Genomic DNA, 27,135 nt, shown 5'->3' with positions numbered 1-27,135 from the left:
TACGTTCTAACTCATCCCTTGCCGCCAAGCGTGGTGCTATAGGGTTTTCATAGGGGAGTGTGTCTTGTTTACCTCAGTCTGTGTAAACCATGTTCTGGACAGGAAAGGCAGTGAATCATTCTGACTTGATAGGAAATCTCCCTCTGTGGCAGTGGGATAACAGCCTTCCATTGAACACTTAGCTTAGTTAGGTAGGATTAATTTCCCACCCTGTGCCACGTGCTTTAGGTGTCCCTGCTGGAGCAGTGGGGTTGACTAGATGATCTTTAGAGGTCCCTTCCAACCTCAACCATTCTGTGCTTATGTGCAATTCTGTGAAATTTATCTCACTGATACTAAGCCAGTGCTACTTACAGTGATTTTTGAAGACAATTCCTTGCAGACTAATACATTCTGCATAGTTTACTCTGCATAAGATATTGTTGCATGCAATAAAATTAGAATTTGCATTTTCAAAGTGTGTTTTTAACATCAGCCTGTCATTTGAATGCCTGTCTCTGGAAGATATTTTTCTGTGCTACCAGAATGCGGAACAGAGCCCACCAGGAGGATTTTCAACATCTTTCGTGCTACTGAGGATATTCTGATGCTGGGTTTTGATCAGGCCTGAATCTTTTATTTCTCTGTGTTGAGTGGTGCTCCTTTGTGGCAACTGCTGCTTACGTCTTGCATCGTGGGTTTCTTCTTGGCAGCCTGCTTTTGTCCATTGGCCTTGGAATGATTTTAGTGCACTCCATTGAGAGTGGGTTGCGGAGAAATTCAAAGGACTTTCTATTTGTTAAAGCATTCTTGTTAATTCAGAAAGCACTTCAAAATAAGACGCTCTAAATTTAGTTAGCACTTGAGCTGTGGGTCCGCAGACCTCCTGGTACTGCACACAGGCTATTCCCTTTTCCTGTTTCTCTCCACTGTGTACTATGAGTTGAATGAGGTTTTTTTTCCTTGCAATAGTTTCTTAGTGGTGAAGGTGTTGAAAACTCATTTAATTCTATGCTCATAGTAAGAAATTGACTGTAGCAATATCATCCTGATACAGGTTCTTCAGAGCTATACTATCCTTAAACAGAAGCATTTGTGCTTCTGTTTAAAATTCTTTTGGGTTGAAGTTTTCTTTTTAGTTAAGCAATTGTGCCTGAGTCAATTGCTTGGAAACGTTCATGGATTTTATGTCTTCCAGGAGCACAGTACTCAGTCTTCCAAGTGAAGGAGTTCTTTTTGAAATTTCTATTAGTATTCTTGACTCTGACCCAGATGAAAGCCAAGGAACTCCACAGTTTAGCCTTCCGCCCTACTGCGGTAATAAGAGCTCTGATCAGTACTAGGAGTCCTCAGTTCCTCTTATTGTGGTTAGGCAGAAAATAAAAAAAAAAGAACAATAAAAGAGAAGGTCACTGAATTACATTCTGAAGGAGAAGAAACTCTGTTAAAATGGTACTGAGCAAGAATCCTCTAGCAGGGAACAGCTAGATCGCTGTTTAATTTAATATCCGACCAGAATTATAGCACCTTCCATTGCCCTTTATTTATGTAACTTCGTATTACTCAGTTATTAAATGAGCATGTTATAATGCCTGTTCTACTGATCCATGGTTATGCTTTTGTACTGTGTACAAATTATTTAGCTACCTAGTTTTATTTTGACTTCCTTTTAAAAAAACATTTTCTGTAGCTAAATATATAAAAGTAAAGCGTTAGAGATTTTTTTTGGCATCTTTTTTTCCCCCCTCAAACAAATTACTCAGGCACAGAAATATGGAGTGTGTTTTTTTTATACTGACAACTTTAACAGTTACTTTTCTCGTAAAGGACCCAATCTTGAAATCTTTGTTGTGGGCTGAAAGCTTCCTTTTTCTTTATTTTAGTGTAGCTGTTGGACTCCAAATGACCTGTTTAGCAATGGCTATGGATCTCTAAGGCTTAAAAAATTGAATAATTCAGATACTATAAACTATGGTCAAGACAGAGCTAGGAGGTTACTTCTAACACTCTGTTTGCTTCTCCATAGCTTTGTGATCCTGGAAAAGCTACAGTGAAGGAAGATCAAAACGCTGAGATTTCATTTTTATTTAAAAAAGAAATATGGCTTAGTTGAGATGACCTATTTCTGTTTTCAAGATTTTGAAATAGCATATTTTATCAGTGTGTGGTAAACAAATATCTGCAATTTTACATGATAAACTGTATTCTTTGTTTTGCTTCAAAACATAGAATACTCATGTAAATATTTTCAAATAACAAAGCTAACAGTACTTACAGACAAGCACAAAGTAAAAAAACCCAAATACTTCCTTTACCTTCATTTTTTGCTGTCCCTGTTCTACTAACAATTTAAGAAAAAGTAAAAAGCCATATTGATGTCCTTCCTGCAAATATTGATTTGTCCATTTTTTCCTTTTATAATCTGTATAATCTGGATTACTATGCAAATACAGCAAGTTAATAATATACTACAATGTTCCCCAAAATCCTAGGCTGCACAGAATGGTATGAATTGTCATATAAAAATGGTATTCTAAGAATGGCTCTTTGTTAGGGCACTACTTCAGGAGTATATGTTTCTCATTTTTAATTTCCAGTATTTTGCAATAAAGGTTTAAAAGCTTCAAGAGAGAAATTTATTACATACATTACTCTGTAGAATACATTGATTAAGTTGATTAATAAGTTGATTAATCTCTGTGTTTTGCACTTTCAGGATAATTCCAAATTCTGTACTCCCATTACAAGATTTAATTGGTAATTATCTGCATAATAAAATTAGACTCTAAAATTTATTCAGATGGTTTCTCCACAGCAGAACTCTGAATTTCTTTCTACTTGGCTTTATTTTTCCACAGCTCCTATTTCAGTTCATTAGACAAGAAAGAACCAAATGGTTTGCTGTAATTGAACAAGTACTAATAGTGTCTAGAAAAAAAAAATACAGAGGATTTACAATGTATCTAATGAAAAAAAACCCTGAATTGTTGTAAACTTCACTATTTTCTTTGGAATGTGTCCTGTTTTCATTTCTTAAACTCTATATAAAGGAGAGTATATTCCTTCTCCTAAAATTCTTAACAGTTCAAAATGAGGTCCCTCTATTGGGTAAGAATTTTTCTAGAAGTGGTGTAAAGTCTGAAGTGGTAATCAAATGATTAACAAGTTCCCGGTTGCTACGTCAAGTGAGCATGCACTCACTCTGTTACTGCAAACGAATCAAACCAGCGGTCAAACATAAAGTGAGTTTAACTGCGGAGCTGAGCAAACCCCTTACGTGACAGCGGGAGTATCAGCTCGCTGATCGTCTCCCTAACATCTGCAGGTACTATATGCATCTGCTGATGCATATAAGGTTGGATCTTTTACATGCTTGGCAGTGTGTATGCTTGGCTCTGCAGTTGAACATACTCTTATAGTTATCTCTGTTTTTATTTGTTAATTTTTTTCCATTAAAACTTCTTATTAGAAAAATATCATGGCAACACTGCTGTACAGTTTTTAAAGGAAGATTTACCAGCAAATTTATAGGTACAGTCCTCTCCATAACTATGGCACTGTCATATGCTTACTTACATGTATTTGGATGTTACAATGAATGTATACCATTAAAAAAGTTATGCACACAGTGTGCCAAATTTATTTCTATTGCAATTCAAGTGAATTCTTCTCATATTTAATATCAGTAAATCACGGAGTGATGCAAATATATGAAGTTTTTCTGCTAACTTTCCGTCAGGTTTCTTCTTTTTGTTCCCTAGTTAAATACTAAATACTAAAAAAATACTTTTTGCTACAGTTGTAAAAGCAGCCTACTGGCATAATCATTCCAAAATAGAAAACCAAATAAATAATTAGCTGATGAAAATTTCTCCTGGAATTGGAAAGAAATTTGCTGTAGTTTCACAAAGTTAATTTTTATTACAATTTTTAAGTTTGCTTTTAGCATCTTTAGCATATATTAGAGTGTTTGAATTTTAACATGAATTTGTATCTCAATACATTTTTCACTCAAAACTAGCATATGTGGTTTGATAATAATTCCGCTAAGTTCTGTAGCAATGTGAGCAATGTTTCTACCAAATGACTGTGATGTAAAGCTTGCAGTGTTTTTCTTGTTCCCAAAGCAGTTTGTACTTGCTATGTGACTTGCTGCCTGCTCCACTGTGCAGATGAGTAAGGTCTCAGGTCCCTACTGTTACACAAGTGGTTAATCAGAAATCTGGCTTGCGAAAAAGGATGCCACAACCTGTGTATGTCTAAAACTTTTGCCAGGGCTCTGATTCCCAACTAGAGGTGTCTGCTTGGGGCATCCTTAGTGGTCCATTCCCCTGCCAAGTAGCAATTCCAGCAGCTCAAATGGGGAGAGTGCTCAGGGAGAATAACTCCCCTCCTTGCTCTGGAAGGCCCACATTGACATTGAGGGCCTTCTTAAACTGCCTCGTTTGAGTCATTCTTTCTGAGGCATGATCTTGTCAAAAAGGTCCTTATTATTTTGCCTTCCCTTCATTTGTGAGGGAAATATGTAAAAAAGCAGGTTCTTCCATGCTTAGATGGTATGTGTCTTTAATTTATGCTGACAGTTAAGCCTTGGGGCAGCCTGTACACACTACAGTTGATTCCAGGTAGGTGTGATGACCTAATCAGAGATTGGCTGTTAAGGAGGGAAAGGAGCAGCAGAATCAATGGAAATGCCTACAAAATACTGATACTTGGTCATGCAGGAATTCCAGCCCTACACAGGAACTCTGAGCTTCCAAGAAGAGGCTGAACAAGCCGTGCAGGTGTGATGGATAAAAATGAAGCATTCTCTTGAAATCTAATGTATGTTAAACTACAGTTGCACAGTTTACCATGATGTCTTTGCCTATACAAATATAGGCAGTCAGAAGACTTGGATTTGTTAGGCTGAAAAGAAAGCAGTAAACTTTTCTCCCCCCCGCTTTTTTTTTCCTTGAAATGTGCCTGTCAGGGAAGAACTTTTAATGTTTGTGACTTTTAATGTTTGAAGGGCTGCATAATTATATTTTGAGAAATTCACACACTGAAAATAATGAAGTAATTCTTAAGCTGTTCGGTGCCATGTTAGCAGTGTAAACTTCCAACCAATGCAGTGTGGTAATGACAGACTAAATGCTTCTTTCTTTTGTATGTAGCCTATGGTTTTGGATTTCTCAACTACTTGATATTTTTAGGAGTGAAATTGAAAAATATACATTGTTATTATGGATTTCCTTGTTTGTATGTAATTTATGAATGAACCTATTTTCTGATCATTAGTTCTTGTACTTGAAACAGAAACATCCTAGCTCAAAGCTGTAAGGGAGGAGGTCCATTTGGTTTTATGCAGAATACAGAAATATACTTAATAATCTTTGTTTAAAGACTTCCCAAGCTTTCTTAACACAGAAAAGGAAACTGCATTAAATAGCTAAAGTTTACTTTTCTTGGTTGTTCCAGGCCCTGAAAATTATTTTGGAGTTGGTAACGTTACAGAACTTGAGCTTCAGCTTACATGTTTCCATTGCAGCTGAACTTATTGGCAAGAGTTAATGACTAATACTTTTCAGTTTAAGAAGTGTCTCCTAATATACTGTGATAATTATCAAGTTTTGAAGAGATGAAAAGAAATGTAACAATGTATCAAAATAACATAGGAATAACAGTATATAGATTTGTTTTTATAACCCCTAAAGAGTTGTCTGTTTGCTTTTTCTAATGACTGCGATGGGTTTGGATTATGATTTAGGTGTTTTTTTGTAAAAGGCAAATTCACCCGTTCTATTTAAGTCTGTGTAAGAACTAAATTCCTTAGATTTCTTTTTTTGTTATCCATTTCAAAGAGAAGTTACTAATTAGTAAAAACTTGAGGCAGAACCACTGCCTCGGTATTCTAGTGATACTTCTCAATGGCTTAAAATAAAAATGTGAGGAAGTGGTAGAGGGAGAAGAACAGAATGATGCGGCTGCATAATTTTTTTATTTCCTCTGGTAACCAAAGGTTAAATGAGTAGCAAGCAGAATGCCTTAAACAAGATTGGTATATTGATTAAAACGCTGATTTAACAGCTCGCTTTCTCCCTTTGGAAACCTGGAAAAGATAAGCCAGCTGCTGTCTAAGAGTGCTGAGTGTCCACTGAGAGTATACTATCTATCATCACAATATGGTGATGAGAGGTGTTTTATGTTTGTGTTAATTTCCCCCACTAAATCAGTAATTATTACAATCCTGTCCCTGCTGTTTACCCTGCAGCTGTTTTTCCATTTGTCGAGAGAGCGGGTGTTCTCAGAGGACCGCACACGCTTCTATGGTGCAGAAATTGTCTCTGCTTTGGACTATCTGCATTCTGGGAAGATTGTGTACCGTGATCTCAAGGTAAAAAAAAAAAAAAAAGGAAAAGGAAAAAGAAAAAAAGTAATCAAATTTTTGTTTTTGTAGATACTGTTGGGACACACACAAAGTAATTATAAAGTTACACTATTCAGAACTAATGGGGAAAAAACTCGGTGTTCAGTGTAAAGTTCTAGGAGATACTGGAGGAGCCACTTTGATACAGTGATCTATAGAGGGATACGTTCCTTGACTTTAACTTGATTAAAAGGAGAGATGCCATACTCTAATCACCCAAATGATACCATCTGAGGGAGATATATAAATTTCTGATCCTTTTCTTCACATATATATATGAAGTTATAACTTAAATTAGATTTCCACAAGAATCTCAAATTTATTTTGTCCATAACTCAAGGAGATTGAGAAGTGGGAAAATATGACTGTAAAATATGACTGTATTCTGCTTACGTCACAAAAGTAGTATGTTCTTGTATGAACTTCTAAAACAGTTTAAAACACTACAAGTAGAATTTCAACCTAATTTTAAAATTGTTTCCTCTTGTGTAAAAGGAAAGATACATAATGCTAGATTGTGGTTCATCACAGAATGGGAAGAAAAGAAGAAAGAACATTTTTGTCTGATTGTCTTTTTTTTTTTTTCTTTGCTTTTGCGTAAGATGTGCTGCTTACTTCCTCCGTTGCCTGAAGTTCCTTACATATAGTGTATTGCAGATACTCTGTGTTTGAGAAGGGAATTCCATGGAAAATGCCCCTTTTCAACTTAACTTATATGGAAAGAACCTCTATTTCCATGAGGCAACAGGGAATAGAATTCTTTTTTATTCCTATAAAAAGTCTTTAATTCTTTGTTTGACAGATTATGTTTTTCAGTTACACATATTCACTACTCCAGTTCATTTATGTACTTCTATTAGAGAAACAGAAGAGAAAAGAGCAGTTGAAGGCAAGTTTTGCTCAGGGAAACGAACAAAACTCCAAGTACTGGTTTAACTGATTATAGCAGAATCTGTTGTAATAACATGGCATACTGTGACATTTTGGAAAAAAATGAAATTGTGTGATCAAGAAATTAAATTTAAATTCCAAGTAATAAGGAAAGAGGTATTTTACTTTATAAATCATCCATTACATGTCACCTACCTATATCTTCTTTTATGAAGCTATTTCACTCAAAGGGAAAATACCTTTGAACTACTACTGGCTTTATGCACGCTTATGAAGACTAGGATATCATTGTCTTTGGTTGGCATTTTTAGTATATACCTTAAAATAAATAGAAGCATAACAATGCTTCTTTGTTGAGGTTGTACAGAAGTATGTTCTACTCGGTTTTCTACTTCTACTTTTTTGTATCTATATTAAAATTATTGCTAATAGCCTATTCAAAAGCTTTGATGTTAGCCATGTGTTTGAGTAATCCTCAGTTATTACTGCAATAGTTTTCATTCCTGTTCCTTAAAAATTTCCTAAGGGGTTATATTCTACTTTCACATTTTAAAGCAAAGAAAATGTATTTAAAAAGCAATATAAAACATCCAGAAGTATGCCTACAAGTAGTACTATTCAAGAGATATAGGAATTACAGTTTTTGCAAGTACAAAAGGAGGAATTTATCTAGTATTTTTTCTTCAGTTGTAGACTCTCTTTTCCCACTTTTGTCTCTGTTCTTCAAAAGATTGTGGAAGAGGCAAATATTTTAAGGATTTGGTTCCGAAGAATGATATTTTTAAAGGCTGTATATTAAATGTTGAATGGCAGTACAGTAAGTTAAATTTATCTTCATAAATGAAGATCATGTATGAACAGAGGAAACGTATGAAGTCTTACTGAATAATAATCATGACCATAGTCTTGAGTTGTATAATTATGTCTTGAGACTATTTAGAAAGTGACTTTTGCTTACTTTCTGTGAAAAAGGCACAAAACAAATTAAACTTCAAATTGAAAGGCCATGCTTTCATTGAGCTATGATTTACTACTATAAATTGTAAAATAATATTAAGTAAATATTTAAATGGTATAACAGTAAATGCTGTTAAATGCTGTTGTAAGTTATAGGCTAATTATGTTGCATTGTAAGCCATAACCTCCTGACTTAAAAAATAAATAATATGATGCATCAGCCTTTCTTTTTAAGAAATACTAAGGGAACATTTTTTTCCCCAATGCACAGTTAGAAAATCTAATGTTGGATAAAGATGGACACATAAAAATTACAGATTTTGGACTTTGCAAAGAAGGGATCACAGATGCAGCAACTATGAAAACGTTCTGTGGTACTCCAGAATACCTGGCGCCTGAGGTATGATTTAGAATATATTCTTGCAATACAGCATAAAATGTTTATTTTTCATGTAATTGTGGACTATATTTGTGTGATGGAAACTGTTCATAATAATTCATCAAAGAACTGACTGATTAATTTTGTCACTAATACTACCTAATTTTTATTCAGAATTGTATATGCTACTAGACTTTTGTTTTAGTGATAGTCTGTACCCATATTGATGCTGTGGTTCTTAACCTTCATAATGGCCTTTAACATGCATTTTCCTTTACATGCTTGTTGCCTTTCATTGAAACTTTTATGTTCCAATTTTTTCTTCAGCATAATTTCAGAAATTTCTTCAGAAATCTTCCACCTCCCTCATCACTTGGAACATATGAATCTATTTAACTGAGTGACATAGCTAGTGCTAGGCAGCCTCAGAGGAGGAAAGAGTGAACAGGAAGTTACTAAGCTTGATTGATTTTATCCAAAACAGAAGTTGAAATTTTAGATATTTCCACTAAAAATGTATCAACCCCAGACGTGATTGAGGCATATATCAAGAACTGTTTCCCAGAGTGCTTGGGTCACATTGCAGAACAGGCCACCTTACATTTATCACTAGCCACCACTTACAGCACTAAACATCATTCTTTTCAAGTGTTGCCAAAAAGATGGACACAAGGGCCTTGCTTTGATTACCTTCATAGCTACTGTGTGGCTACTCTTAAGATCTGCCGAGGAGACTCGAGTTACCCCAGTGCTCCAGTATAAGTGCTGTCAGCTCTCATGCCTACTGAAAAAAAAGAGGCGTCAACATTTGGCATTACCCTGTATAAATCATTATTTCTATTATGGCCTTCATTCAAGGAACGCTGCTACATATCTGATGTACGCACGTGATAGACATTTTAGGCAACTTAAAGGCTTGACAAGGTCTTTCAATCCCACCTTTTTTTGAGAAACATCTTCTAGCAGTAACTTAGTACCACCTCAAAGCCTCTATTTCATATCTCTTTGAAGAAAAATGTGCCTTAGATTTAAGGAGGGAGTCAGAGAGGCACTGATTCAGTCTGGCTGTTTGCCCTGCTCATTCTGCAAACACTGTATCCTGAGTAGCAGCATCAAGTCCTGGACCCTGTCTCAACAAGCTGTTTTAGATTGCCTTTGATACCTGATTCAGAACCTTGCAATTAAGGGGTGTCAAGGAAACTGACTGGTACACATCACCCTCTGGATGCTGTTGGCTGGTGCTCAATAAGTTAGGATGATCAGGTTTGAGAATTAAATTTCTAAATTTCTTAAAGCAATTTTGAAGTCTCCTTAATATTCCAGTCTGGGAAGAAATTGAAGCTGTTCATGGTTTATGAGTTTAATATGGCACTTACAGTTAAACTATTTTAGATCCTAACAAGATCTTTTGATAAATTCTTTTTCTCATGCTATAAAGAAAGAATCATTATTCTTAGGAGACACTACATTTCCCTTCATCCGTCTGGTTCTGTCTTCCTTAATTCTTTCAGCAGTGAGGAAAAGTCTGAGCACTTACGCTTTGAGGTGACAGGTTTGGAGTACCAGAATGATTTTGTTTGGTAAAGTGTGTTTGTTCATTACAGCTGTTTGGTAAGTCATCAGTTGTTCTATTTTTGAAGATAAATTTGGTCTCATTTGCAAAACGCCATCCCATAGATTCCAGGAAAGACTTGGAGATGGAATGTTCAAAAATTTCTGACATGTCTCCTTCCTGTTTAGTGCACAGACACCCAATATCTATCTCCTTTAAGAATTCCAGGACCATTCTTAACCTGCTTTGAGCCTTTCTCACAGCTGCTTAGAAGTTGTTCCAACTGTTTTGCTTGGTACAGTAGCCACTTCTTGTGGGTTGTAGCCCCAGCAAGTTGTTCCAGTAACTGGAACAGCACAAAGGGTGATTCTGTTATCATTGGCATAGAATGCAGTGGTCACTGCCAATTCTCACCCCCTCGTTGTTGTCCTTTCAGCAGTCCCGAAAACACTCTCAAAGAGCACAGATATCCTCTTCGGTTTCATCCGTCTGCTTCTCCGTATCTCACTTATGAACATGCTTGCTGTCGCTCATCAAACTTGGCAATTGAATATTCTGGGTTTTAGGCACTTTCCACAAATTTAGTGATTTAATTTGCCTTTTTGTTCTTCGGCAGTCCCTCCCTCTCTTCCACCCCCCTTTATGAGTATTTTTGGAGATCCATCCTGTACTAATCTGTCTTGTAGCTCTACTCTGGGAGCCATAGAACTCATACCATTCAAAGACCAGATTCTCCATTCTTGTCAGATGCGTGCATCTGAGGATAAAAACATTTACATAATTTCTCATTGTAGTTGAGGGCATAGAATTGGGTTGTTTGGGCCAAAGTCTTACTTTTGCAACCTGCAGATCTTGAGAACTAATTTATGCTTAGGACTTTGTGCTAAAGGACTTCTATCCTTTTGCCATGGTGAATTCCTGCTTGTTTACCCCAAAGGAAATGGTAGTATATATTTATGTTTTGCCCAGTCATGATAAGTGTACTGTATATGCAGATACCCTTCAATCACTTTTCAGAGTCAGATACTGTCCAGTTTGGTAGAGAGATTCTTTCAACAGCTGTCCTTTAATAATACTTTCTCATCTTCCTCTCTTGTTTAGGTCAGTTAAGATGGTTGCTTCCCTTCTGCAGGCCATTTGGTGCACTATCCCATGTGCAAGTTGGTTGTAGGCACACAGTATGCAGTGATGGTGTGTTGTGTGACACTCAGGGTTGTCCAGTCTGTCAGTCAGGAAGCATCTGACCCAGGAGCTGTTGTGCTGTCAAAGACTTAGTTTGAGAGCTGAATTTGTGTTTTGTTTTAGGTGAAACTGCTATGTTTTTGCACTCTGTAGTTTCCTAAGGGAATTGGGAAGGAGTTATGGATTCAGTTCCAAACAAGATTTTCAGCTTGCATCTCTGAATGCTTGTTGGACCAGTGCTTTAGGCATACAGTCCTGGTTGCTATTGCATCTTTTTTTGAAAGCCAGATTATAATTGCTTCCAACAGGAAAATGGGAAGTAGCTAAGCCTGTGTGAGGCTTCCTCCTGGCCTGACCTTCTTTAAGGTGAAGGGGGCCCTGTGGATACATACAAAGTTCTTAAAGCATTACTGGAACAGCTCTTAATCTGAAAATAAGCTTACCTCTTGCTGGGTTTTCCCCACAAACTTTATTTTTCTGAGATTGCAGTGGTCCTTCCCACCCTGTGATTTTTTGCATTGAGTCCTGACCTTTCATACAGGACCTGAGACTGACTGTGCTAATATCTGAGAGATCCAGAAAAATATCCTTGTCCATTTAAAGATCAAATGGACTGCATGAAAACAGTGGACTATGTGAAAATGAGTTTGCCTTTTTAGATTTCGCCAGGTTGGAGCCAGCTTTAGTCCTTGGAGCTCAAATTACTTTTCTGCACAGTCACTGATTTATTTTTCCTGACACTGTGCTGATACCGAGGTGTCCAGGGTTTTATACTGGGTGGTCCATATGTACATTCCTTTCCTGCTATTCTCTCCAAGTATCATACACTTCAAAGCTGAGATGGCTTTAGGTGTTCTTTGTCTTACATGGTCATATTCCAAGCATAAGATGTAGCAGAGAATAAATGCATTCTCTATGAAGAAGATATTTGCCATTGTCAAATAGTAGGGCTTATATACTTTTACAATATAAAGGTACATTTTAGCCATAATTATTGAATAATTGTAACTGTAACTAGCATTTTTATTTGGGAAATTCTATAGACTTTTGACAATAACTTGATTACCTGATAAATAAAGAAATACCCTATCCTCTACAGTACAAATAATGAAAACTTATTTTTTTATGTAGGTACAGTGGTTACAGCTTAACATTTCCTCCTATTGTAAGTTTTAGTAGTATTCTCCATATGAAAGATATAAAATATTTTTTTTTTATTCTTTAGTAATTTTTCAGGAAGCAAAGACTTTGTTTTCTGTGCTATCACACTAGAGATCATTGTAATTCCAGAGATAAAGATCGAATGTGAAAATGATGAATTACGTTTCCATTTGGGAAAGACGGATATATTCTTCTCTTTTTTTTTTTAATGGAAGAAAACAAACATAATGTTTCTTTCGCAGTTTTTGCAGTGGCAAAGGCAGAATCTTGTGACTTTTCCACAGAGTATCACTTGCTTGATAGAGAAAAGTTATTTGTCTAATACACAAGTGTAGTATGTAACCTGTAGCACTTAAAAGCAGTTTGGATTTTGATAGTCTTCAATTGATCATTAAGGATCAAAGAATATTCATTAAGTGAGGCCTCTTGTGCAGAGAAATCAAGGTTTTTGTAGCTTGATGGAATACCAGATAATCATTTTGTAGCTCTTCATATTTTTAGTAACAGGACAAAAATGTTTTGGCTATGAATTAGTCTGTCAAGGAATTTACTGGATGATCATTCAAATGACTCTTCATAGATGCAGGTGATCAAAGATTTTTAGGTATATTTTAAAAGCAGGTGAAGTGGAAGGAGCTTACTACTTTTTGTCAGCCTAAAAGGATAGAGTGAATGGATGAACAATTTCATGAAAGAAGTACTGTAGTCTTCTCTTAGAAGAAAAAAAAAATACACACAAATTTCTGTATAGTTGTCTAACTTGTTATCATTTAAAACTATATGGCAGTAGGTAAGACCAGAGTGGGGTCATACCCTTTGTCCATAGACATGAGATGATCAGCATGTCTTAAAATTTGCTTCAGATGAGACCAGTGGAGATGGTGGAAATCTTAAGCTGTGGTACACTGTGCTTGTTTGGCAAATGTTTTCTCTGTTACTGTTTTAGAAATGGGAGGAGGATCATATGTAAACATTTCCCAGAACTTTACTTCAAAAAGCAGCAGCTGTTTTTCCCCACATACCAGCTAATTTCTCACTTTCAGCTTTTACTTTTTGGGCAGTAGAGTGATATATGGATAACCCAAAATCTAGATTTTGGCTATTGAAGGTGGCTGAAATTCGGGAAGGGGAAACACTGTTGTTTTGTTGGAAGGCCCTGCCAAATCAGAGTAATTAGTCTAAAGATTTTTTTCATAACAAGAAAAGCTTTTGCTCTGTTTTTAGAGGAACTCAAGTTGAATTTTTCAGGAATGGTGAGATATACGCAGATTATAAGATGTTGTCATAGAGGCAGGAAAAGCATTTCATCACCGGTACAGCTATACGTTCATTTAATTCTTTGTAGTACTTGGATCCGGATATTTGCCAGAGACAGTCTGATAACCTGTGTAGCTCAGAATAAGATGATCTGCTGCCCAGTTTACCAGATACGAGCCGGAACTAATGGATATAGTCTGGGGGGAAACTGCAGAAATTCAGAGATGACAATGCTGGCTTGCGTTATAGTCAGGGTTTAAAGTTTTTGCAGTCATCATTTTAAGTTTTTGCAGCAAAGGAGAATTTTAAAGTGAGATTTTAATGCAGCAAGCAGTAGCAATATGAATGGCATTGCTCCTTCAGGTGTGGGAAAAAGGATGAAGGTGCTTGTTCGTAAACAATGGGTGAAAATAGCCAACATGATGGTCAAACAGAGGCAAGCATGGATCCTCTGATACCTATTGAGAGAGATTAGCTAAAGAGAGGATTTCAAAAAGACCAGCCTATTATGCAACAGAGAAGATGGTGTTCTCTGCTGTATGGTTAATTTATCCAAGAGATTTTGAAGGGAAAAGGGAACTGAATTTGAATAAAATAATAAGGCGAATAACAAAAGAAGTCAAAAAGGAGATAAAAGGAATTGGGAAAGTGAAGCAGTTGGATTTATAGGCAGAATGACAGGCCGGAAAACACGGCTTAGAGATGAAAAGCTTTTTCTTATCACGGAAAATGTAGTTGTGAACAGGAAAGGAGTTTGAGCTGACTAAGGGAGAAAATTATTTTATTTTGCAAATTTTCTCTAAATAGAAGCAAATAGAGTGCTTTGCAGAGAGAGTTGTGAAAGAAGAAAGTCAGTAGAAGTAGATGAAATGGAGCTGGAGAATTTTTTGGTTAGGAATATAACAGAACTGAAGGACAGAATGAATTTTGTAGTGGCTAACCTAGCTTTCCATTTCTTTAAAATTTCATTTGGATAAAAAGATACTTGAGGCACTTAGACAAGGTGCTTTTTGAAATTCCTGGCAACTTTTTAGTGCTTTAGAAATAATGGACAAGTGTCTGTATTTTCTGGCTCTAAAACTATGGGATTGAAAAGGTGAATGGAAAACAGGAATTTGCAGAAAATGAAACAAATTAAAGGAAAGCAGCTGTTGAGATGATGTTAGATGGCAATGACAGGCTCTAAGAGCAGTATGAACTTTCAGAGTTGGAACTCTGAAATACTGTTAGCACAAACAGCATAAAAAAGACTTTAGTGTTAAGCTCTGTCTTCTATCATGCTCTAGAAAGCAAATTCTCAATCTTATGTAGCTACCACTGGCAGTCATTAATGAAGGCTGATCATTGGTGGCATTTGGGGTTTATTTTTGGCAGGAAAGGTAGTAACTGTTGTGATTGGCCTTTTTTTATTTTTGGCGGGAAAGGTAGTAACTGTTGTGATTGGCCTTTTTTTATTTTTGGTGAGATACTCACTTCTGTTTATTTTATTTTTATTTTTGAAAGAGTAATGAGACACTCCCTCAAATTGTCTCTGACAGTATAAATATATTTGTATTTTGACTCATAAGTGGTTTTGCTAAAACTCTGAGACATACATCGTAGTGCTCCAACAAGATGAAGAATTTCATATATATGTTTTTCTTTGAGTGTGGTTAATATATTTTTGGAGGGTGGAAAGTAATTCATTTCTCTAGCTTCATACCTCTTTTGTCTTTTTAGAGCCTTGTTAGCTTTATTAAGAAGTGTATAGTGTGCAGAAATGGTATGCTGAAGCATGACAGAGTCTGGGAAGCTGGCACTTCCACCACCCAAAGGTTGCACCTCAGTGGCAATTTCCAATTATTTTGCACTTGGAAACAGTATTTGTTGTATTGTTAGAGGACTGCATTGCATTTCTATGCATTTTTACCCTTATCTTAGTTTCTTTGCTCCTCCTGCTTTTCTGTGAGATTTCTTACATCCTTGTAATTATGGGAGCCCGACACTCCTTGTCCCCTGGCAGCTCAGCAAAGACACAGGTTGTGACCGTTCAGGTGTAGGTTCTTTGTAGCATCTTACCCTGCCGCTGGCAACAGGGTGCAAATTGACTCCATCAAGATGAGTGTGTGAACTCTTGTGGATGCATTTCTGGGTTTTGTTCCTCTCACTGAATACAATCTTTTTAGTGCTGAGCTAATTATGTAGTCACAGTTTTACTGTTGGGTTAGAGTACCTGATCAACTTTCCAACTGTAAAACAGTTTGAAAATCAAATGTAGCTCGCATGCAAGACCCAACAAAATTAGAAGTGTTAAGTACGTTTTGGCAGTTCACTTTTATTATGCCCAGTCCTCAAATGTACCAGCAGACAATCATCTGAATGTTAGTTATTTTTCACATGCTTATGTGATCACACAAAAAGTACATGCTAAAAAGAAGCAGATGGTGACAGATGGGGAAGGTTGAATAAGGTGGTTTTGGAAACCTAGAAAAATGCACTTCTGTAATAGTGTAAAAATAAAAATCTTTGATCGCCAAGTTAGAATGAACAGAAGAGAGTGGCACCTCCTCCCCCCCACCAAAGTTTGCTGTTAAAAAGAAATAGAACCTACTAACATTCAGTCTATATTTATGAATGTATATTCAGTAGCATTCTTTTGTCCAAATGTAATACTAATTTGTACTTCTTTATTCCTTTTAGAAAAGATACAGCAATTGTTTTCCATGCTTAAAGAATGCTACCAGAAGGTCCTTCCTTAATATCACTTATTGGTCGTGGTATAGATTGTGAGAGTATTTTATTTCCAACATCACAAAAAGATCTTATAACCTTCTCTTATATGTTTAATATATGTATGTTAATATTTTTCCTGGGAAACAGGACATAGAGCTGTTGTGCAATAGTCACCCTTACTTTTTTGTCATAAAGGCAAATGTAAAGCTGAGTAAGTATACAGTGTATAACCATCAAAAAATGGGATCAATTTTTGTATGTGAACCCTTATGAACAAGGACATATCCTAGTACAAGGAATGCGGATTTGCTTATTCCCTTGCATTTGTTTAATAAAGTCTTAATTTAAATATCTGTTGAGTTATAAATTAAACAGAATATAAAGACACAAATAAAATGAAGATACCTTTTATAAAATGTAAGTGGATAGGATATATCTTACTTCATAAGTTAAAAAGTAATCTATTATTTAATTGGGAAATCTCCTAGAGAAACTGATGCTATAATTACTTTTGATTTTGATAATTAAGTAGGTATCACCTATCATATTTGTCTCAACACATAATATGAGGTGTAGCTGTTTCATGGTGACACAGAACATTTTGCTTTTCTTAGTTATTTCTTTTGTTAGTTATTTCTTTTTCTGTAAAATAAAACAAAAAAAAAAATCCCGAAATTCTGACAGCTTGTACTCATTTCCCTTAAAGTAAATTTAGTTTGTTCAGTATCAAAACAGCACAATTATATTCATATATTCTGTTTAACTAATTTTCTTTTGGTTTCAAAGGGATACTTTCAGTGTGTTCACGCCCCGTTTACCTGTCTCTTTCATGATTCTAATAGAAGTACAATAGAATTTCTTACCTGTGGAAGGATGGCTTAGTGTTGGCATGTGCTCTTGAGCAGCTGTCTGTTGTGGATTTGGCTATATTTTATTTCTGGGGGAAAAAAGGGAAGGGATGAAGTGTGTCTATGACTGAAAATATTTTCCCTTCTGATTATAGGAATTTCCCAATTTTCTCTTTACACCAGAATTACAAACTTTTTTTTTTAATGTTGAAAGGAAGTGAAAATGCAAATGCAAAAAGTTGATTTATCTTGAAATGCTTTTACCTCGTGAAAATTCAAATATGACCTTTTTTTTCTGTGTTTTTTTTTTCCTATCATTTGCTATTCTTTAGTGTTCCACATTGTGTCATCTTACATGCCTAAATCATCATAAATGTTAATAATTTCAATTCCAGCATTTTTGGTAACTTGGCATTACCGACAGGTCTCTGAGGTGAATGCAATGGAACGTGGGCGAGACAGGGTATGCAGCCTCAACAGAAGGTTATTTGCTTGCAGTCACTGCTGTCAAGATCAAAAGAGAGAGAGCACTGAGATGAGAGTATGAAACTGATGCTCAGTTGTATATACAGAAGAGGTGCTGCAACAGCAGATATATTAGCAAAGGAGTCAGACCTTCCGCTGAAGCCAGAATAACCAATGAATTTGAATTTCCATGCAGTGTGGCTAATCTCTGCAGACACAAAAACTAATTGTCCACGTACAGTATCAGGCTTCTCAAGGGGAAAGATGTAACAAATATGCAAAAATAATAAAACAAACAAAAGACTAGAAAAGAAATTAGCTCCCCATTGCCTGTAAATAAACTACTGTATTCAAACCAGAACTTGAAAGCAGAGAGTGATTTTCTAATGAAGAACATATTTTTGTGTAAAGAAAATAAGTACAGTTTCTTATAAAGACTGTCTTGACAATACTTTAAGTTGAAAACATTTTTCATTAATTTTCATTTAATCAATGCAAATACATAGTCTTGGTTCTTGAGTTGTTCTGAGAGCAATGAAAATAAGCGAAATCTGAACAAACGCTGTTTAACGTTGGTAAAGTTCAAAATCTCTTCAGCTAGAAGGGCAAGCTACCAAAAAAACCCAACACCATATTGTCATTATTACATCTCACACAAGACTTGCATCATACAGTGGTGCATGTTACAGAGACTGCAGTGGTAACTGAGTTACAAATAGATTCTCAGTTTCTCTCTCAATGGTACCAGACTGGTGAAGACATTGGAGATACCTTGTTTCTGCAGGCTGAATCTTTTGTTTTTATTTACTTTTTCCTCTGAAAGGCATCTGGTATTTCTACAGGAGAGCTGTATAACCCAGTTGGCCTTTTTGGTGCATTTCCTTCCTCCAGGAATGCAGGCCATTTCCTGGCCTGCCTCAGGAAGAGTGATGCCAGCAGTTCGAGGGAGGGGATCCTGCCCCTCTCCTCAGCTCTCGTGAGGCCGCCCGGAGAGTATTGTGTGCAGTTCTGGGCTCCCCAGGGCAAGAGGGACATGTAGCTTCTAGAAAGGGACCAGTGCAGAGCCACCAAGATGATTGAGGGACTGGAGCATCTATTTTATCAGGAAAGACCAAGTGATCTGGGCCTGCTTAGCCTGGAGAAGAGAAGATGGACAGAGGATCTAATCAATATGTACAAATACCTGAGGGGAGAATGTAAAGAGGCTGGGGCCAAGATCTTCTTGGTGGTGGCCAGTGACAGGGCAAGGGGTAATGGGTATAAATTAAAACACAGAAATTTCATCTCCATAGGAAGAAGAACTTCTTTACTGTGCGGGTGACAGAGCACTGGAACAGGCTGCCCAGTGAGTTTGTGGAGTCTCCTTCTCTGGAGATCTTCAAAACCCGCCTGGATGCCACCCTGTGCCGTGTGTTCCAGGTGTCCCTACTGGAGCAGGGAGGTTGGACTAGATGATCTCTGGAGGTCCTTTCTCCCTCCCTTAACCATTCTGTGATTCTGTGAATAGGTTTTGAGGTTTTTTTATTATTATTTTAATTGAGGGTAGGACAGTGTTGCCAGTGATGTCTCGGAGTCCTTTGTTAGGTTATTTCATTCATGTGCAATAGCTTAGCTTTTATTTTTTAAAATTTGGTTGAAGTCATGATTTCTTGTAGAAGAGTGAACACTCTGAATGTTCCACAATAGAGGAAAACTACCTGCAAAAAACAGAGCTGTAATAGACTCTTACTCAATTCTTGGGTATCTATTTCCCAGAGTTTTTATAACCTTGATTTTTTTTTCAGCCCTGTAGAATGAGAACAATCATTATTCCTTCAAGTGATTTTTAACTGTAAGAGCAGTAATGCTCTCCTTCTTTATACTAAGATACAGTTGTAGTGACTAAATTAATATAATAGTTGGCAATCATGGCTTTCTTCAGATGTCTGTTTGTATAAAGAAACATGTATTACTTTGATTCATTAGTATTAGATTATATACCTTCTCATTGTTGCAGCTGTTACTACAGCTGTTACCATTTATATATGTTATAAAGTTCTAACAAATACACTTTTTGACTTTTGTTGAGTAATATGTGATTGAATATTTGTTAGCAGACCAACAACTGTAGCAATAAAAATGTGTGAAGGGTTATTAGGAATGCTTAAGGAACATACACTCCACCTGAACCGTAAGGTTAATTGAAAACAGTTTTTTCCCCTTAACAGTGCATTGGTGTATCCAAGTTCTCAGTTTTCTTTCACATCATAGGTGTGCAGACAGTTTGTTTAGATGTTTAAATCTTTTCCCATCTGTTCTGTCAAAATTATTGATTGAGCAACAAATATTTGTAATGTCCTATCAAAAAAGTCTATATCTAATGTATTAAGAGAAACTGTAACTGTGTCAAAAATACAATTGCCTTTCCAATAAGTTATCTTGGTTATCTAGCATGAAGTATGGAAATGATGTTTTAATAATGTTCTTTTAAATAAAAAACCCATTAGTAACCACCATTTATAGAATACTTGACAGTGAGTTGCATGAAACCTTTCATTGTCAAGGTTGTAGCTGTGTTTGTCTAATTTTGCAGAATCTGGAAGTTGTAGCAACTTACTGTCTTTTGATGACCTGCTGGAACTGGTTGTGCTAGCTGCAAGAATTTCTACTGGATATGCAGAAAATTCTTGGAGAAGCTGCTTATCAGGGATGCTTATGTTCAAGAAAACATGATAAAAGCAGTAGAGGGATTGCTAAATTTTGGCTCAGATTGTTTCTGAGGCAGCTTCCCCAGTATACCATCTCTGCTACTATTCCAAGTACCAGAGAAGTGTAAGTTCACTGAAGGTCAAGGGTAGATATATAATAGATTTCACCTGTTGCACTGGCAGCAAGTGTTACTTCTGACAAAATTCTATAAATTGTTTGCCTATATGTATATTGACTTAGTGGCTGATTCATTTAATAACCTGCTTCCCAAGGCTCTACTCAAGCCCTTTGCAAGTATGTCTCAGGTTGCTGCAGCCAGAAGAGGAAAGCAGCACATAACAACCCAATAGACTTTTACAAACCATGGTCCTGTGCTAAGTGTATTTAAAATGGTTTTGGCTCTAGCTACAGAAGAAATAAAGAGCCTGTATAATAGGAGAGAGATTTTCACCAGATACTGCCTAAAAAAAACCTGAATGAACATCAAATCATGTTGATCATTTTGATTCTTAAAGGGGTCCTAAATCAAATGACACTTGATAATATGTAGATTGATAACCCTGATCATGAGAACCACTAGTGAAGTAGAGGAAGAATTCTTTAAAGTGATTTTGTTTTTTTTACAAGAGAGAAAACTTCTCTTGGTACTAAAATTTTTATTAATATTTTCTGATCAATAACATTGACCTTTTCAGCAGTAGAAGTGCTGAAATTTATACTTTTTGTTACTAAATGCCCATACAAGAAGATTTTTTTCTAGTCTGCAGTTATCTGTCAGCAAAGTGCATTGTTACATGTGAATGGCAAGACACACTCGTACTGCTGGATCTTAGCAGCGTGGCAGTATGTTGGTGCAGCCTTAGTCCTCACGAAAGCAAAATTCAGTTTGCGACCTGGATTGTGAATTGTGCATGTGTGGTTTGGTGGGCTTTGCCCTGCCCGTGAAGCGCCAGCGCATCACACACTTGGTCAGTGCTGCTGCTGGCTGATACTGCTCGCCAGAACCCGCCACGGGCACGCAGGCTGTGGAGTCACCGTGGGGCTGTGGTCACTACAGCCTGGAGTCATTATATACGTTTTTTATTGTTGTTGATTATCCTTGCTGTCCGAGTAAATCTTAAGAAGAATTGGGAATGGCTTTCTAAAGCCTGAGTAAGAGTGACATGGACTATATATAATGGTATATATACTGTACAGTTTGCTTGAAAATATGCAATTGTTTTCTTGTTTTTAGTGTCAAACTTTTTGAGATTCGATGCTCCTGAAATACAGCTCCTAACTTATGAAACAAATGCTGTTGTGGCTGGTGGTGAACTTTCTGTATAGAATAAATATAAAAGTAGTTCTTGGTTGCCTTTTGAGCACAGTACAAACGAAAATTTTAATGTAAAGAAATAGCTTTCCCTTAGTTGAAACAATAATATGGTCCAGAGCCTGTAAAACATCCATAAAAGCACTAAAGTACCTGCATATGCTGGGGAGCAGATGCTTGACTAATGTTTCTTGGTTGTTAGAGAGTGTGTATGTTATTTAACCTCTTGCGTGTTTATCTAAAGCTGGAAAAATACAAACCTTCGCAACACCTGTGCAGAGTTTTTTTTAAGCAGCCACATAAACCCAGACAGTGTCTTTTTTAATTATTACAGATGTAGGTCTATGTTTTAGAACAACATCAGTTCCCGTAAAAAATGCAATGGTTGGAATGCAGAAATTAATTTATGCCTAATTTGGAGCCCTTTTGTGCTGCAAGAATGCTTTAAAGAGATGCAAGTTGGGAAGAGAATCAGGCCCTTAATCTTCCCATTAAGGGAGAATGGCTCTTGCAGCTGTGTGTGAGCAGGACCAGCCGGGAGAGTGAGTGTCACTTCTGTGCTGAGAGCTGCAGGGCAGACTCTGACAAGCCTTTCTTGCTGTCCCAGTGCCAGGTTAAGCCCCTGTGCCCTGGCTGTTCCACTGTGTGACTATGCGGTGAATTCGGTCAGAAAACTTAATCCAGGTTAAAAATAACCCTGGGCAAAACAAGATTCTAACCTTTTTTTTTTTTTTTTCCTCTTTTCTTCTCTACTAGTTTGTTTGTAAAACTGCAACATACTGGAGGTGAAGCATGGCAAGGGGGCAGGAAGGAGAGCATGAATTAGGGTAGCACCATATCTGAAAGAAGCAGTTGTTGAGCTGCAGCCTTAATAGCAAATGGAGTGAAATTGCCCTCAATTAATAAAAATGCTGAGCATATATTTCTTTCTTATATACTCCATGGTGTTATCCAAACTGAACCTCAGTCAGCCTACCTCAGATACTGGGAAGTCATTTGAGTACAGTGATGATGTGATGGTGAGTGAATGAGTGAATATGAATGTTGCCCACACACTGAAGTCAGAACACACTAGACCTCTCATCTCCTAAAACCTCATTTAGATCTTGACTAGGTCATTTGGATTTTTGGAAAATGACACATGAAGTGGATGAAGCCAGGGAAGTCATGCATCTGAAAGATTTGATTTTTGAAACAAATTCTGGAGAAGGAAGCATGTAGCTTCATCTTTTCTTCATGAAGAGATTGCTGACTGGAGTATGTGGTAGGAGAGTTGCTATTTCTATAACCTAGGTTTTCTGTGCTGTCCTTATGTTCGGTATCCCTAGAAAACACTAACATACTGCTTTGTAACATACAAGAGTAGTTCAGCTTGTGCCCTACAGGTTGATTTTGGTGGGCCTGCCGTATTTTTTTGCAATGACCTTGAAGGGACTGAGTTGTTAGGACACTATTCACTTCTGTATGTGCACAGCAACCTTCACTTGAAGACAAGAATTGACTGGAGAGGAAGGAGGCTGTGTCTAAGGGCAGCGTGCGGAGTCAGTACGCAACTTCCCAGTGAGTCTGCCTGTGGACAGGCATTGGTGAGCTATTGCTCATCTCCTGTCCTTGTGGCCTGAGAAGGATTTTCTGAAAGCAGGTACCCATCTCACGGTACAGAATAGATTGGATTACGCATAGGTATCAAGTATGCAATTGTGTCAGGTTTCTCCTACCACTGAGCTGAGGCTTTCTTGACCTATGTTCATTATAATTAAACCCAAATCCCTCAAATCCAATAAGTGTTTGAAAAGGCTTCTGTAGTGATAGGGTGATGTATATGATGTTCTCACGATTACCCTCATTATATGGATTTGAACGCAGGAGCTACTGGGCTCCAGCACTTCCACAGACTGCAAGTACTGGAGAGGTTCTTAACACCAGGAAGAATAAGAAGGAATTAAAAAAATAGTATCTATTTATGCTTATTGCATTATGCATAAATTTATAACAGTTATATTAACATAAACTGAGATGCATTATTCTTTATTTATACATTTTTCAGAATTGTTTTCCTTTTGCCTAAACTAAACCCTTTTGATGCTCTTGCTTCTCTGGCTGGCTGTAAACCAGGTATTTAAACAAAAATAAAGAGTTGCCAGTTTTGCCAGCTGGGGATGAGAACCCGGCTGGTGATACGCGGGTTCGGGAGGCAGTTAATCCAGCTTTTATGCTTTTTTATGATTTTATGTAAAAAGAGGTTAAAAATCACATTTGGCTCTTTCTTTGTACTACTGTTTTGTTGCTGTTATGGGAATGCAGCAAAAGGTTGCTCATACTTTTTATTATTATTAGGTAAAGCCCTGCATAAATTAGGTAAAGCCCCTGATACAGTTCGCTTCAGCTATTGGCCGTGTGATTTGCCTTGTTCGAGAATGAAAGGTTTTATCTTCCCATTGCCTGTTTTATAAATAACACATTCAAGCCACATCTCCCCTTGAAAGAAGAATCTATCCCTGCCTCACAATTTTATGTATTTTACTAGCTTCAAAAGAAGAGAATAAACAACAGTACAAATAGGGGAAATAGTAGCAGTGCTAATACATAAAATAGAAAAAAATAATGTTTTTATTCTGTGGCTGAAGACATTTAAAGATGTTAAGTGTCACAGATTTCATATAGTTTTTTTCAGCAAATAACTTGCAATATGCTCAAACTCATAAAACATTTAATTAATTTTACAATGCCAGAGTTATTTTAGTTAGTTTTGTCATATGTACTTATTCAGATAATTTGTTGTATTTTACACCTCCCAAAGTTTCACCCCTTATTTGGAAATATCAATGATGTAACGAGTCTGTGTGTTTTGGCACAGTTGTAAATAGTATGTGTTAATGTGTTAATATTTATGCTTTTTAATCTTATATGCGCAAGAGGGATTTGAAATATACCTCTTTTCATCATGTTCCTTCTACTGTTCTTTAAGGATAGTGAAAACTGAATTCGACTGCATTAATTACTACTGTTGTTCTTCACTCATGCTGTCTTTCAGAATCTACCTTTTAATGATACATAAATCTTGTAGAATTCCTCATAAATATACCCCAAGTAGATTAGCTGCCCTCATCTAGTCCTAATGTCTACTATTAAAGTTTGAAATTTATTGTTTTTGCCTCATCAATATATCTACATATTAAGTTACAGAAATAGAGGCAATATAATAATGGAACATGCCTATAAGGAACGCATAAGCACTAAGGAAACTGAGAGGTACTGCGTGCATGTATGTGGTATATGTAATACAGAAGACATGTGCCTAAACTGCTAGTATTTGCTGCAGAAAGATATATTAATGATATATTAAATATAGAATGATATATTCAATTTATTGAAGTCAAGACATATGGTTTAGATTCCTTATTCTGATTTTGAATGGGGCTGCTAAGAGGAATGGTGGAGTAAGTCATCTTTTAGGCGCATAAATACTGAAGGCCATCATATTTCTATGTATTAGCACAGTCTGGCAGACTGTGGACCTGTCAGAAGATATGTTCTCAGGGCTCTTAATATAAACAAAAGTTATAAAGAAATAAATTACCTTAATGAGATTAAGGTGTGTTGAAATTTCAGTCTATTCTTATGGGTGGGCTAAAGAGAAAGGAAGTGATTGAGCAGGGCAAGTGTTTCACTTTCCCTGAGGAATCTGACTGAGGTGGCAGGGCCAGTAGATTTAAGTGAATCTTACTAAAGCTATATACATTATAAAAGTAATTGTAAAGCAAGACATAGGAAAGGGGAAAATGCAGTATTGACAATTTGAGGGAGGGGACTTTCTGAAATTTATATTATGCTTGTTTCTGATGAATTACATTTGGACTGGCAATACAGTTCTCATTATGTCTGAAATTTCAGCTAGCTGAAGTGTATGGTCACTGCTGCAATTGTGTGTATTTGGATGTGGGTTCTTGGAGTCCTGGTTGTGTGTTGCAGAAATAAAGCCTTAAAAACACATTCATAAAGAGAGAATCCAAGAAAGGGCCAAAATGGTCATGTTTGAAGTAGCCTCTTATCTTACACCTGGTTTTGGTTTCCATTTTAGGTATTGGAAGATAATGACTATGGTCGTGCAGTGGACTGGTGGGGATTAGGAGTTGTCATGTATGAAATGATGTGTGGGAGATTACCGTTCTACAACCAAGATCATGAAAAGCTATTTGAACTGATACTAATGGAGGACATAAAATTTCCTCGAACTCTCTCTGCAGATGCAAAATCATTACTTTCAGGCCTACTGATAAAAGATCCAAATAAGCGGTAAGTGTAGAATAACTCTGAGGACCTAGTATCATAAATTTTAACTTTAAGAATTTAAAGTGATTTACATGTACAGGAAACAGCCCTGTGCAACAGAGAGGATCAGGCTGGAAATCTGGGTCTATATGGCTGTTAAGTGAAATCACTTTGTTTCTTTGTTCCATTTTACTTGTAAGCTCTAAATTAGTTATGGAGAGTATGACTTACTTGACCCTGAGTTGGCTATAGTGTTGAGTAAGGACTGCCCTGTATTTTCTTGGACGGGATCGTGCCTGAAGATGCTAAAAGGCTTCGCATCCACAGCTGCAGTTTATTAAGAGCACCTAGATCACGTATTAGGTCACATAAACTAGAAAGTAATACACATCTCTGGAGTCAGATTTAAATACAGAGGCTTGAAAGGAGGTATCACCAACTGCTGCCTGCGCCCTTTTCTGGTTGACTTTTTCTTCCAGGTCTTTTTTTTTTTTTTTTTTTTTTTTTAAGGCCATCCATCTGCCAGTTGCTCCATGCACTGGACAAGCAATGTCTCCCTCTGGTTCTAAAATAAATCCCTCTGTAAATGAGTGAGATGTGTCATTAGGTTGTCTCTTTGCCCCAAGCTCCATGCGCCTCTTGGGAGTCTCTCAGCCTGCTGTGGGGGTGCAGGCTCCCTTCTCTCCGGACAGCATAGCACAAGCAGTCAGTCATTCTTTGGCTGCCCCGCAAAGTCCCTTTTCACTAGACATACAGAAATGCAAGCAGACTCTGAGCAACCACTGAAATACAAGGAGACAAAAGTGAAAATTTGTTACTGTAGCAACTTCTAATGCATTTTAGTCTCTGAACAATCTGACCCATCAAATATAATTAACCTTTAGAATGAAAAAGATACTTGCCTGTAATTAATCTCTGCAGACAATAGTGTTTATGACAGGCTTATGTTTATAAGCTTATTCATATTCAAGTTCTGGTGTTAGCTGCTGATAAACAGGGGGTTAAGTGGAGCTCAGCTTCTCTCTGCACAGCTGGATAGAAAGATACTGAGAGAAGTCTGGAGGCTGCAGG

At 36.8% G+C, this 27,135-nt stretch overlaps 1 protein-coding gene across 2 annotated transcripts in view; it reads left to right on the top strand.

Annotated features, from left to right (window-relative positions):
• The window catches only part of AKT3 (AKT serine/threonine kinase 3), a 142,355-nt gene that overhangs the window by 99,281 nt on the left and 15,939 nt on the right, over positions 1–27,135 (top strand). For both annotated transcript variants that reach the window (XM_088524160.1, XM_088524159.1), the window contains exons 9-11: positions 6,233–6,355; positions 8,508–8,636; positions 25,874–26,088. In XM_088524160.1, the coding sequence (XP_088380286.1) occupies positions 6,233–6,355; positions 8,508–8,636; positions 25,874–26,088 (467 nt within the window). The remainder of the gene's footprint in view (positions 1–6,232; positions 6,356–8,507; positions 8,637–25,873; positions 26,089–27,135) is intronic.

Source organism: Tinamus guttatus, unplaced genomic scaffold (assembly GCF_059628265.1).
Source record: "Tinamus guttatus ecotype Peru unplaced genomic scaffold, ASM5962826v1 Tinamus_guttatus_pri_ptg000208l, whole genome shotgun sequence".
In the NCBI taxonomy this organism is placed as follows: Eukaryota; Metazoa; Chordata; class Aves; order Tinamiformes; family Tinamidae; genus Tinamus; species Tinamus guttatus.
This window is presented reverse-complemented; position numbering and strand designations above follow the sequence as displayed.